At 46.9% G+C, this 13,630-nt stretch overlaps 1 protein-coding gene across 4 annotated transcripts in view; it reads left to right on the top strand.

Moving 5' to 3' along the window:
• Nucleotides 1–13,630, top strand: part of cv-c (RhoGTPase activating protein) — a 451,349-nt gene that overhangs the window by 186,589 nt on the left and 251,130 nt on the right. For all 4 annotated transcript variants that reach the window (XM_084601697.1, XM_084601699.1, XM_084601698.1 and 1 more), the window contains one exon: nt 1,676–1,943. In XM_084601697.1, coding sequence (XP_084457823.1) covers nt 1,676–1,943 — 268 coding nt within the window. The remainder of the gene's footprint in view (nt 1–1,675; nt 1,944–13,630) is intronic.

Raw genomic sequence — 13,630 nt, 5'->3', positions numbered from 1 at the left:
TGGCGGGCATATATTAGTTACAGGGATTATGTAAACCTTTCTTTTGGACTTGATTAATTAAAAGATTTTTCTATTTATATAATTATGGATTCTGTGCTATGAAGCAATAATCGCGGCTTAAAAAAGAAATCGCGGACGGCTCGTTACTTTACGGAACGCTGGCACCAAATCGCTAGCGCCGTATGTCTGCGGAAAAACACTGATTCGTCCCGTACCATGAATTATCAGCTATGTAAAATACTTTTGGGAAAATATTTGGAGTGAGGTTTGTGAGACAATTAAAATTTGAAGGCAGACGGGGCTCACAGAAGCCCGGTCGCTGGTGGTTTGGAGATCAGGCCATAGCATCGTTGTGCGCAAATGCCCCAACATATATATCGTGGACCGCTGCGGTGGCGACAGCTACAATTTCGTCACCACGTCTAGTGTCAGAGTAATTGGGATGTACTCCGGAGGTCGACGAAGATGTAAGCTGCTCCACCCATTTAACTGCGGCGTCCGATTTTTTTTTTTTTTTTTTCTCGTGTTCCGGTGGTCATTAAGCTCCTTTACGCAAGCATGTTTAGTCACACTATATATGCACCATGCCATGGAAATGACATTTATGTGAAATTGGTTTCACCATCACATTTTCTGGGCGGAGAGATTGCAAAAACAGGGGTGGAAAGGAGATTGTAGATCTATACCTTCCTGCATTCTCCTCGCTTGTTGCGCGTTGTACGCGCAGTCTGGCGAAGCTGAACGCTCGTTCAAGCCTGCCGCCGGGAAAATTGGACAGGCGCCTGCAGCGTCATCACGCGCTCTCCCTGCGCACGAAACTGCCGCTGTCTTTCACGGGGGCGCCGACAGGGCTCGCTGAGAGTAGCCGTCGAAACCGTCGAATGCGGCTAATGCGGAGGATCTGTCACTGCCCTGGAAGGTTTAAGTTATATGTATATGTGTATGCACGTATGTGTGTGCGTGCGTGGGGCGGGGTGGGGGAGGGGGTGGCGTCGCTTGGGTGCTGTAGGTCTGGTTGCTTTTCCCGACATTTTTCACTCTAGCTAAGTGGCGTGGTGACAGAAAAGGAAGATGCAATGGCCTTGGTCCCGCAACTTCTGTACCGCCGCTGGTGCTTGCGATATCTTATGATAGTTATTGCGCGTCACTGCGGAAGACTAGCGGGTAAAAAATATGCATTGCGCGGTCATTCGTCGCGCCGTGCTGTCGCGTAACGCTCCGTTCGGGTTTTATTTCTGGTGGCCGCACAATTTAAGCAGTCTGCCGGAAAATCGAGTTATGTTTAGTTCCGTCTCCGCTAGCTCGTTAACGATTGTGCTCGAGAAGAAAAAAATAACATATACAGCGAAGTGCCTGAACAGGGCTTTTTTTGCGTAGTTATCACAACGGGAGTGTTGTTTCTGTGCGCGTATTTTTTTCAACTTTTTGACTTGCAAGTTACAACCTGTATGATTAGGCTGAGGATGATGATACTTAACTGAAAAGGTGGCCCTTATAGAAAATCGCGTTGGTCCTGGTTTTAGTGGTAGTTTCGTAGTGGGGCTAGCTGCCTGCAGTGGAGTCACTCTCTCCGCTTTCCAAAGCTTTCCGCTTTTTGGGCTACTTGCAAAGCAAATCATATAAGCTTGGTTCCTAAGGATGCCTCTTCCTATCCTTTTTCTCCCAACCCTCACAGCACTCAGAGGCAGCTGTCGCTAGAGGAGAAGCCGCAGATCCGTTCTCTGTCGCGTCCCACGGCGAAGGCGACGGAAAAGAAATCGCCGGAAGCGACGTCGTCACTTCCGTGGACCGCACCGCAGCAGCTCAGTCACAAGGCCTCTTCGGCTCCGGTTTTGCTGAAGAACAAACCGCCGACGTCTTTGGGCGACGCCGGACAGAAGAGCAGCTTGGCGCGCGAAGCCACCGCAGCGTCGGCCGACAGTACCCCCGAAGAGGAGGTCAAGGTACGTGAGCACGTTGTCTTCTGGCCGAGGCGCTACTTCGCCAAGCCCAGTTCTAGGAGATGAGAGAGAGGTGGAGCGGGAAGGCAAAGGGAATGGCGGCATCCTCTTCTGCGTGGCTGGCTGGCTTTGTGACCTTGTTGTGTGGCTGGTGGCGATTAAAATGTGTGTGCACTAACCCGTGGTGGCCTGTTGATGCTTGTTATTTTCATCGGCCGGATGGACATCTCTGCTCTTTTCTCCTGTTGGGCTTATATGGGCCTAATTCTGCCCGTGCGACTGCTCGTTCTCGCCTGTGGACTGCGGTATGCGTTGCAATCCCAAGACCCGGTCGTGACACTCGTGCAGTTTATTGTGTTCTGATTCCAACTCGCTCCTTTCGCCACAGATAGCTAGCCTCCTAATGGCATGCCCGTTACAGCCATACAAAACTTAGGCCATGTTAGGAATAGCCCAGTGTCATCGCAGTCACAAAACGGCGGTTAATTGTTCTTGCGTTGGCCTGTCAGGGAGTGTGCTAACAGAAAGAGTCGGGGTTTTCCGTGGAGTGCAGGACACTAGGCTCATGCAACAAATCCAGAGAGCGTCTCTCATACCCTGAGTCGCTTTGGGATGTTAAACCCTACGAAAAACGAAAATCAAAAAAGAAAAAAAAAACAAATCCAGAGTGTATTTTTACTCAGTAAGCCATTAATGAGTTTATGCTACCCCGTAATGCAGCGCGCCACACATATTATATGCCAAACAGAGCGCGTGCTGTCTCTTGTTGCAAGGTTATGAAAAATTTGCCGCTGCGGATCCAAATGTGCGGTGGGGTAGAGGACTAAGCACGTGCACCCCGGAAGCACCTTGTGGGAGTAGAGGCGCACAGTCGGTTGCCGCAGTAGCATCCCAACATTTCTTTATTTCTTTTTTTTTTTTTTTATGGCTCAGTCTTTGTAGCACGAATTGAGCGGCTGAGTGGTAACAGCTAGCTTACCTGTATGCATCTAAATTCGTGGAATTGCTGTTTAATGGGCTGTATACAGAGACGGCACGCGTCAGGCGCCGTTATGGGTATGACTGCTATCTAGTTGGAGCAAGAACATTCGACGTATTTATCAGCCTAACATCGCACTGCAGTTCTTTTGCTGGCAGCTGTGGCATTGTGTCACGTAGCGTGTTTCTTTTTCTTGTCGCCGTTGCCTTTTACACAACCCTCCCTTCTCCGAACCGTGCCGTGCCGAGGGCTGTCATTATTCTGGTCTTGCTTGGGTACCCTGACTGGTTCTTCAGCTCTGCCACATAGCTCTCTCTCGGGCTACGGTGTTAGAGGTTCTCACCGGAAACTGCTTCGTCATCGCCTGTCCTTCCCTAAGCCTTCATTTCTCATCGGCGAAATGAGTTGCATGGACCTCTGATTAACAACGCGGGACGGATTATGAGCGCATGTTGCAATGATGGGTACATTCTCTCGTACTTATCTGTGAAATACCGGCGCATGCGCCTGCGCTCCCTGCTGGACGGTGACGTTGTCGATTAGGGTCGTCACTAACAGAGAAGACGTCTGCGCAATGTAAAGCGACAGATTTTTTTTCTTTTTCTTTCTCTCTCTCTCTCTTTTTTGCTTGGTACACCGGCTGCAGCATCATCGCATCGTCGCAAGGAAAGGTTTGTTGCATGCGGAATGGGTTCTTAATCCTGCGTAGGGTTTCCTGAGATTGAATGCTGATATAATCAAGGAATGAGCGGAATGCTGTACTGAGCAACTTTCGTAGTTATTCTGCGGTCACCTATATATATATATATATATATATATATAGGTGACCGCAGAATAACTATATATATATATATAGTTATATATATAGTTATAGTTATAGTTATATATATATATATATATATATATATATATATATATATATATATATATATATATATATATATATATATACCAGACTACATTGTTAGCTTAATGTGGAATAAGAGCATGCAATGGATAAAAATCATGGTAGGTTTGGCGAAACTTACTATCCGTACCGCGTTTATGGAGCAAAGCAAAAAAAAAAAGTCATATGACTTTGAAAACTCATTAACGTATTTCACCTTTGTAGTTCTCGGGCGTCGCTGCTGGGCGTGCAGACTGAATAACCTAGTCGGACCCTTGGGATAAAAGACAAAACGAAAACGTTTGACGACTATATACTCCTCGTTCTGCTTCATCCTCATCATTCTGCTGCTAACCAAGCAATTGTAGAACGGTGGCAGATGCTGTACGGAAGATAGACCAGGGACACAAAAATAGGGAAACAGATGAATATGTAAAAAGAGGGAAGACGGGAGAAGGAGAGATAAAAAATGGCGGCGAATATTGCTTCGTTCGGCTATATGTGAATTATGTATGCTATACTTCGGTTTAAGGTCGCAATTAGTCATTAGCATACAGTTTTAATCTGCCACGCTATGTGAAAGGGCCGCCCGACATAGAAACTTAATAAGGTGTACAGACATGACATCAGTTTCAGTGGTGGGCTAACTAATTTTGTTAAGGAATGGTACTTGCGAGCTTCATATCTCAAAAGCGCTATCCAAGTTGGAAACGGCTTCAGGCAGAGGAACATTGGCAAAATCGGTGAATAGGGGCTCTAGTGTTAGCGCAATAAAAGAAAACTATAGGCACATTGCATCTGGGAGATCATAACTGGCCGAGCGAGAGCAGCGCGGAAAACTAAAAAACATCGAGGTCGGAGAAAAGACGCGTGCGACTCGGACCAGAGCTGTTCGCATTGGTGTTGTTTCAGGAGACATACCCACAGTAGAGGATTGGGCAGGGATTGTTGCAGACACGAGCACTGGCTAATTCGTCCTGGCTTACGTTGTACCACACATAAATTATGAATTAGGAATCAGCGTTGGTGAAAAATGTCTTGCAAAATATTTGAGGTCGTATGGATAGCAGCGAAGAAAAAAAAAAGAATGCATTGTGGTAAATGAAACATCAAAGTAAAATACGCGCGTCTTTCATTCAACCTTTTTTTTTTTTTTTTTAATTTTATTTCGCGCAGTTCAGACAGCACTCAAATGAACAATACTGCATCCGGAGGGGCCTTACTGAAGCCTGCGTTGGGTTTTAAGAGGCCGAAGTAAGCTGTATGTGAGACAATGGTATGAAAGAGAATAGGAAAAGGGAGGACGGTTATGTTTAAAAGGGCCGCCAGTAGAATGCGGTCAGTTATTTCTGTTGCGTCCGCTAGATGGAGCCACCGGACTGTTGTAAATGTGGGCCGCGCTTGTCTTTGTGTGCCGTTGCAACGGAGGGGTTATCTTTCTCCTCGGCGCGTGGCCAGTACCGAGGCCGAGAGGCTAGGCAGCTGCTCAGAGGGGGGCGAAAAAAAAAAAAGGCAAATGAAAGAAGGCTTGCACTAAACGAAGCACGGTTGTTCGCTCGTGCACGTCAGAACAAATTGTGCATTTGGTTTGGTTTTGTTTTTGGTTTTGTGGGGTTTAACGTCCCAAAGCAACTCAGGCTATGAGAGACGCCGTAGTGGAGGACTCCGGAAATTTCGACCACCTGGGGTTCTTTAACGTGCGCTGACATCGCACAGCACATGGACGCCTTGCTTTTCGCCTCCACCGAAAAGCTGCCGCCGAGGCCGGGATTCGATCCCGCGTCCTTGGGAACAGTAGTCGAGCGTCGTAAACACTGCGCCACCAATGGCGTGCGCTGCCCTGCGAGAAATTTGCCTCGCATAATTGCCCATTCTTCGCTGAGCTTCGTTATTACAGCGTGGTGTCCGTGGCGAGCAGCAGATAGTGGAATTTAGCGCTCGCTCTTCTGAGGAGCGGCCTTTCTTCTTGCTCGTACACCGCAGTAGTTGGGCGGGGGTGTCGCGCGTTGGCGCACGCCTCATTCCTTTAGTGGTTACGGTTTCGTTTTCGGCCGGGATCTCAGTGTGGATGCATTTGTCGGCCAAGCTTCGGGGGATCTAATTTGGATGCAAATGCTCGGAAGCTCGTAGCGGCTGCGTTGTTTCGGGAAGAGCGGCTCTAAGGCATGGCTCCGTATTGCGCGGTTGACGCGCCGGTCTTAAAGGTTTTTCGCGCCAGGGTCGGTGGCGGCGATAGCAAGGAAAGATGCTCAAATTGAGCCTCCGGCAGCAGCCCGTGATGTCGGGTGCTTCTATGCTGGCTCCGTTCGGGCTTTGCGCCATCTGCGCTGAGCGCATATTACTGGAGACAGTGTGCGCGCCTGGTGATGTTTTCCATTCGAGTGCGCGCGTATATTCAGAGCACGGTTCATGCTAATTTAAGGAAATGCCCAATTTGCATACCGGCACTAATTAGTGCATAGGTGTGGTCCTGCTCGTAGCTTCATTCCTTCGCATGTTTTCTTTCTTTGTTTTCCTCTCCCTCTATCTCTCTCTCTTCGTGGGTAAGGTTACCACACAAAAAGGCAGAGACCATTACTGGGCCACTGTCTTTTTCATCTTGCTTTCACATGCTGTTAACGCCGCTTTTAATCGTAGGAGGTATGTTCCACTTCTGACACTGAATAGTGAAGTTTCCATCATCAACTTTTTTTTTTTTTTTTGTCAAGTGAGCGATGCGAACGCGTAGCATCGCGCTTGTCTCACAACTCTTAAGGCTATTGTGCGAAGAAAAAACAAAGCGATGGTTAAAAGCCATAGATGCATTATTTTTGCAGCTCGCACACTCAGTGGTGAAGCAAGTAACAAAGAAAAAGCAGGAAACAAAAGGCAAGCGAACTCCAAACGCACCAAGTGGATAAAACCAGTTCTTTCCGTGCAGTAGTGCCATGGCTTGCCTTTTACGGCATTGGCAGGAAAGGCGAACGTTCTAGATGTATGGGATCAGGTAGTCGCACTAACCGCCAGTGTGGGCGAATGATCCAGCTTGCACGTGTTTTAGGAGGTGCGGAGCCAGTTAAGCGAAATCACGGCGCCTCAAACGCTCCGCGCTAGAAAAGAATTACTAATCGGGGAACTTCTGTGCCTCATACTTTGTAGGCGTTTTTCTCATTATATTGATTTTGCTTGGGAAATTTGCGGTGCGTGCGCACGCCGGGCTTTTACTTTGAACAAGTGGGCGATGATCTTTGCTGTAGAGAGTTTTGAAGTGGCCGAGTCCGAAACGTTAGCTCAAGGGCGTTGGTGTGTAAAAGTTCAACCTCCTGAGCTCAGCTTCACGTTTTCAGCGTCTTTGTTTAGGCAGGAGCATGACGTCATCAGAGTAGCGGGCCTGTAATGTTAATCCGCTAACGCAGGGAGGCTTGGGTTGTCGTGGCCGATACTGATGGGCAACCCAGCAGCAACACAGCAGCGGGCCTTCTCTCCCGCTATGCTCTCTGGCCTCGTGCCGTCGTGGATTTCCTCGCTCATTTGCGTCCGTCTATTCGAAACTAGGCCTCGTCGGTCCATAAGGAGAAAACATAATTCCGCGGCACGTTAATGGCGGGGAAGTGCCATAATCGACCCGATCAAAGAGGAGCATTAAGCGAAAGACCCATTTACTTAGCCGCCTGGAGTAATTATTGCCCATTAGAAATTCCTTTTGACGACGAAGCTCGAATAAGTGACTGCACGAGGACTCCGCTTCGTTGCGAGCCCTGAGACCTATTCACTTACCATCGCTGTTTGAGCATATCTTAATGACGGCGTCGCTGTAGGTATGATTGTGGGCCAGAGGCCACATTCGATGCCCAGGCTAGTTTTTTTTTTTTTTTTTCTCCTTTCTCGTTCTGGAGCTTACGTCACGCCGAATTGAGACGTAGGCTGCTTAACACGCTTTTGACGTCACACTCGCCACTCAATCGGTGGAAGAGCTATAAAGGATCAGTGCTCCGACGCTCGTACACTTGGTGCAGGCCAATAGCATCGTGTGGGCATCACTAGAACGCGCCCAATGACACCCGGGAGCACTCGCGCTCAGGGCGTAACGAGGTTACCTGATTCTCCAGCGCTTTCGAGTGCCGCCGAGTCGGGCCTGAGCATCGTTTCGACGCCCCAGTGAAGTCCTCGTCAGTGGGCGCTGAAACCAGTGCGCTGACGCCGCTCAACACATTTCGTTTTGGTGCCTGCTTTTTGCTACTCTTTTTAAGCGTCGACCGTGAAGCAGATCACTTACCTCCCCATGCCTGAGCGCTGTGCAGCGATTCTCTTTCAAAGCCTGTCTAAATGTATCGTCTTACTTTTTCTTGCTCTACGCGACACGATACATCTCCTTTTCTCCCTTTATGTCGCCACCGTGTGGCTCTCGTTGGTGGGAGAGACCTGCTCATTATGGCGCTGTTCGCCAGAGCGCAGTCTTTAGCTGTTGATGCCGCCGCTCTTTTGTCTCACGAGTGGTTCCCCTCGAACTCGTGTCATTCGAGTATCGCTTACCGGGTGTGCGCCTTCTCCCTATCCCCTATCCACATCGGCTTGCGCCATCAACTCGCGATCTATAGTTGGCACCACTCGCGGGAAATGTGTGTGTCTAGAGAGGGAGGGAGGGAGGGAGGGGGGGGGGGGGGGGGCGTAGTATTCCAGCTGTGCTCTTTGGCATCTGCGTTGGCGTGTTCAGTTGGCACCGCTCGGCGTGCGGCGGTGCTGCTTTGTATAGTCGAATGCAGAGTCCGCTTCGCTTTTCTTTTAGCAAAAGACTCGTCATTGTGTGGGGCTGTCGAACTTCCATCCAAAGTTTCGTTATTCAAAGGAAAATAACGCAGCGCGACCTCCGTGTGTTCCCTGTGTATACCGTAACATTCGCCATATCTCCTTTCTTCGGTGGTCGTCAGTCAGTGGTTCGTTTCGTTATACTTCTTATGTTTAAAAGTAGACTGGCGAAAGTTGGGCTAAAGTTTGCGTTGGTATTTACGGCTCTCTACAATGTGCTGCGGGTAGGGAAGAGAGAATTGAGGGAGAAGACAGCGTGAGAAAATAGAAGCGTGGATGACGCCTGCAGACTGCACTAGAGTACAAGTGCTGAGTGAAGTGCAGGTCTAGAGGAGACGAGATGAGAGAGAGAGCGAGAAAATTGGTTGGCGTTCTTTTTTTTTTTGTTTCTTTAGCGGAAGGATGGCGCAAGGAGTTGCTTTTTGTCAATGTAGTCTTCTTTTTGGACTCAGTTTGTAGGTAGTAGATCTGTCAGCGCAATGCGAAATTTCTCAGAAGAGATGTGCTGGTTCCTGTTGGCGCTGTACTGGGTTTGTAAAGACAAGATTAAAGACCTAAACAAGATTTAGAAACTCTGTTCTTTTTTCGTCTCCGTCCTTTTTTGTAGCCTGAGCTTGTCTTCGTTGCCGCATTTATTCCTTCCATGTGTCCTGTGCTTTCACCTACGGCTTAGCATGTGCAATAGTAGTACATCATCCTCTTAATTGTTCATTGTTGTTGTTATAATAATAATAATAATAATAATAATAATAATAATAATAATAATAATAATAATAATAATAATAATAATAATAATAATAATAATAATAATAGTAATAATAATAATAATAATAATAATAATAATAATAATAATAATAATAATAATAATAATAATAATAATAATAATAATAATAATAAATTCTTCACCGCGAAGCACGGCATAATAGTACTACTACTAGTAGTACTACTATTATTATTATTCTCTAGATATACACTTGTGGAGTGTTCTTTGCCGCAGGAGGCTTTCCAAGAATTCTTACGCTTGCGCAAGATCTGCTTGTGTTGGCGTTGTGCAGAGAGGGACTGCACTGCACCCTCCTCGCTCCAGCAGGGCTACATTCGGCGGAATTCCTATTACTGTTAGCTTCTTTGGCGATGGTGGGCAAAGGCGTGAGGGAGGCAGCGAGCTGGCCAGGTTTGGCTGGCCTTATTGCCAGTGCGTGTGCTGCATGTTCCGCTGAATCTCCGCCTTCAGAGAAGGCGAACGTTAACAAGCTGTGCTAGGCTCCTACTTCTCGGAAGTAGGCTTGCCGTGCCGGATGCTCCAATGAACTGCAAAATCGTGTTCTTCTAAATCGCCTCCCACACACACGCACAGAGAGAGAGAAAGAGAGAATCTTTCCTCAACGTAGAGAGTCATACGCACAAATGCATAGAGAGTGAGAGAGAGAAAGCATCTCAACATAGAGAGCTTGGGAAATAATGGGGTCAAAAGCATTGGCGAACTCCTACTTCATTAAAATGGGGGAACTGTATTCAGCCACGCTATTAGCGTGTGCTATTATAACGGCTATTATAACGGCTAGTACTACTGCTGCACGCTAAGGCAGGTGTCTTTCTGTGCTCGCTCCTTGCGTTTTTCAAGTTAGCTTAAAAAACGCATCTATGTGCGCTAAGCTGCTGCAAGAATGAGTTCTCACGAGCTGCCCATGGAAGTACTAGTATTCTGTCGTTGCCCTTCTTGTATTTATGCTACCCCTTTCCTTTGTCCACAGTTATCTGGATAACACGAGCAGTCCTTTCTCTCGTACTTGCATTATTACACTCTTGACTCTGCCCTCTAGAGGGCATGCGTACTATTTGCAAAAACATCCACATGACCACTATACTCATCATTATCAGCCTCTAAACGTGCACTGCAGCTCGAAGGCTGCATTTCCAGTAAGCTATGTAAATATTAAAGAATGGTGGTCTTTGTGTACTCGAGATGGGTTTTGCAGTGGAGACTTTGTGTTAATTGCCACGAGGTTCGTGCTTGAAGGTGGTGGAAATCTGCTGTGAAGAGAGCCCAGAACACATTTTAGCGTTAAAAGAGTTAACTGAGGTTATGGCTTAAAAGAAAAAAAGAAAATAAACGACGAGTGAAGGGAAAGAAAGCGCTGAAAGTGGTCCGAGACATATGCATACATTTCTGCCTCTCTCTTTTTTCTCTCTCCTTGTTTCAGTGGCGCCCGTTTCGCAATCGCGGAGCAATCGATCGTGCAATCAGGAGCAGGGGGTGCAAATTACGCTGACGCCGTTCTCCCTCCCGTCTGCAGGGCCGCGTGAGGCGCAGGTACATGAGAGGCCGATCCGATCCGTCAGAGGGTGCGAACGGTCGCCGCCGAGACGAGAGAGAGAGAGAGAGAGAGAGAGAGAGAGAGAGAGAGAGAGAGAGAGAGAGAGAGAGAGAGAGAGAGAGATGCCTTGCCCTGGGTTAAATGCTCTGCGCGCTGCGACAGTTTTCGGAAAGCTGATCTCACCTTCAACAAACACGTCGTGGTCTCTGAACGCTAAATTAGGGGCTATGGGGATGCAGCCGCGCAAGCGCGGTTCTAAGCGGGAATACGCAGCGTTTTGATTTCTGTCCTCAGGCCAGCAGAGAGAGAGAGAGAGAGAGAGAGAGAAAGTGTGTGTGTTTGCGTGTGTGTGTGTTGAAATTTACTTATAAAAACGCGTGAAGCATGTTCGTGAAGCTGAAATCGTATTTCGTAGTCGGTATTTCAGTAGCGCGTTTGTCGCGTCGAGAGGCAACGGTTCTGGCGGCGTTAGTACTAGCTACACCCGATGCTAGGCGATGCTCACTACTGTATATAAGCTTTAAGACGGCGTGTTGTTCCGTATACCTTGAGTTTCTTCGCCACTATATACTTTAGTGAACAAAATATATATTAAAGTTCAGTTTTTCGAGGGTGCCCTTCCGCGATATGCTCTTTAGCAGCGCTAGAATGCTGAACTCAAGGACGCGGGCTCGATCCCGGCCGCAGCGGCCGCTTTTGGATGGAGACGAAATGCAAATTACCCGTCGTGTGCTGTGCAGTGTCAGTGTGCGTTAAAGAACCCCATGGGATTCGGCATTTCCGGAGCACACTGCGATGTCTCTTATAACGATGTTTCAGTGATATTACCAGCTCATCGCTTCTCAAACCGCACCAGCCATCAAAAAGTTGTCTACCCTCCCCCAGCGCAGACTACAGCTCATCTTCGCTCGTTCTTCGTCAAAACTGCTCGGGACTGGAACAATCTGCCAGTCGACTTCGTGCACCACTCCAATCCATTTCAATTCAAGGCAGCCATCGAATTTATTTTCAAATAAAATAGTAGCCCATCCCTCATGTAATACCCCATTCATTCCTGGGGCATTTGAGGTATTGATAATAAATAAATTAATTAATTAATAATAAATAAATAAATAAATAAATAAATAAATAAATAAATAAATAAATAAATAAATAAATAAATAAATAAATAAAAATAACCAGAGTCGCTTTGGGACTTTAAACTTTACATACCACATCTAATTGTTTAGAGTTCAGCTTTTTACCTTTCTAAAACTTGCGCATGAGCTCTGTGGGAAGGCAGTGATAGTTTATACGCAATAGCAGTCAGTATTTATCTTCATATTGAAAGACCAATCAATTTGTTCCCATGGAAAATTTATTTATCAGCTGGTTTCTGCGCTCCGTGAAGGTATGCGTTTTTATTACAACGTGAGGCTTCACACTATCCTACCGCGGTCGCTAATTCGTACGCAAGCCTTCTCCGTAGGTCCTTCCTTGATCATTAATACCAAGGTATCTAGTGTGCGAAACAGTTGAATAACGGCTTCTTTGTGTTCGCCAAATCGATCTATAACTTGCCCTATTTCATCTCGGAGGCTCTGGCGTCTTTTCCTCTTCGGACGACATTCGAGGCCTCTCCCAAGATTTCCAGCTAAATAATATCGACAAACCTGCTTGGCTGCTTGTTCGCCCTCATACTTTGCCAACTCTTCACAAGCGTATACGAGTTCTTCGGGCCGTCGTTGTTTTGATATACATATTCAGAGGCCAGGTTTTTGCGTGTCAACAGAAGCATAACCTTTTATACAGCTCCCTGATAAATCTTTTTACTTAGGATACCTTGAAATCGACGAAGGACGCGAACTTCATGAACGGAGTTTCTGCGGTTTAATGCGGAAAGTTGATAACGAGGTCTTGATAAAGTTCATTTTTGGGCTCTGTATACACCGAATGTATCATGCCTACACGATAAGAAGTTCGATTCGTTTAACGAAATCACTGTTTTCAATTAAACATCCTATACGTACTCAATGCTCATTTGCTTGTCTGCTTGGAAGCCGATTTCTATTTAAAGATGAGGGGGGGGGGGGGGGGGGGGTTCAGAGCAGGGCTCCTGTACTTTCGCTCAGAACATGACACTTGACGTTTCATGGTCCGTGGAGCCACTCTAGAGCACGGTACCGGGGCTAAGTCTTCGGAAACGTTGAAACAGACAGTAGATAGCTTTTTTTTTTTTTTCGGCTCGTGCGAAGGATGTCTTTCTCGATTACTTAATTTTCTCGTAAGTAAAAAAGAAAACAAAAAAGAACCAAACCTCCTTGAATCTGCCTGTTTTCAAAACTTCCCAGAGCTTCGAAACTTCTTTGAAACTTGCGAAAATTCCAGGTGCATTGAAAGCTGATGGCGCTGCACCCTAGATCAGTGGTCGGTCGCGATAATCGCCATTTCAAGGGCATCGGTCGCGTTACAGGCACCTTTTCATCCGCCAATTCTTTATAGAAGTGTGCAGTAATAGACATATACCCGCGTAACTAGCGACCGGAAAATCACTGTGTATGCCTGATTTAATTTCGCCCGGAGAAACAAGATGTCAGGTTCACACTGTTAAAATATATTGCAGTCTGCTCCTGCTATGTGCACCCCACTTCGCGAGAAAATGCATATCTGTCTTTAAAAGAAGTTGCACATCGATTCGCACTTAACGCCTCCGTATGGAATCTGCTCATATGTGTCGTCTACA

Source organism: Amblyomma maculatum, chromosome 4 (assembly GCF_055883805.1).
Source record: "Amblyomma maculatum isolate TAMU_Amacu chromosome 4, ASM5588380v1, whole genome shotgun sequence".
NCBI classification, from domain to species: Eukaryota; Metazoa; Arthropoda; class Arachnida; order Ixodida; family Ixodidae; genus Amblyomma; species Amblyomma maculatum.
This window is presented reverse-complemented; position numbering and strand designations above follow the sequence as displayed.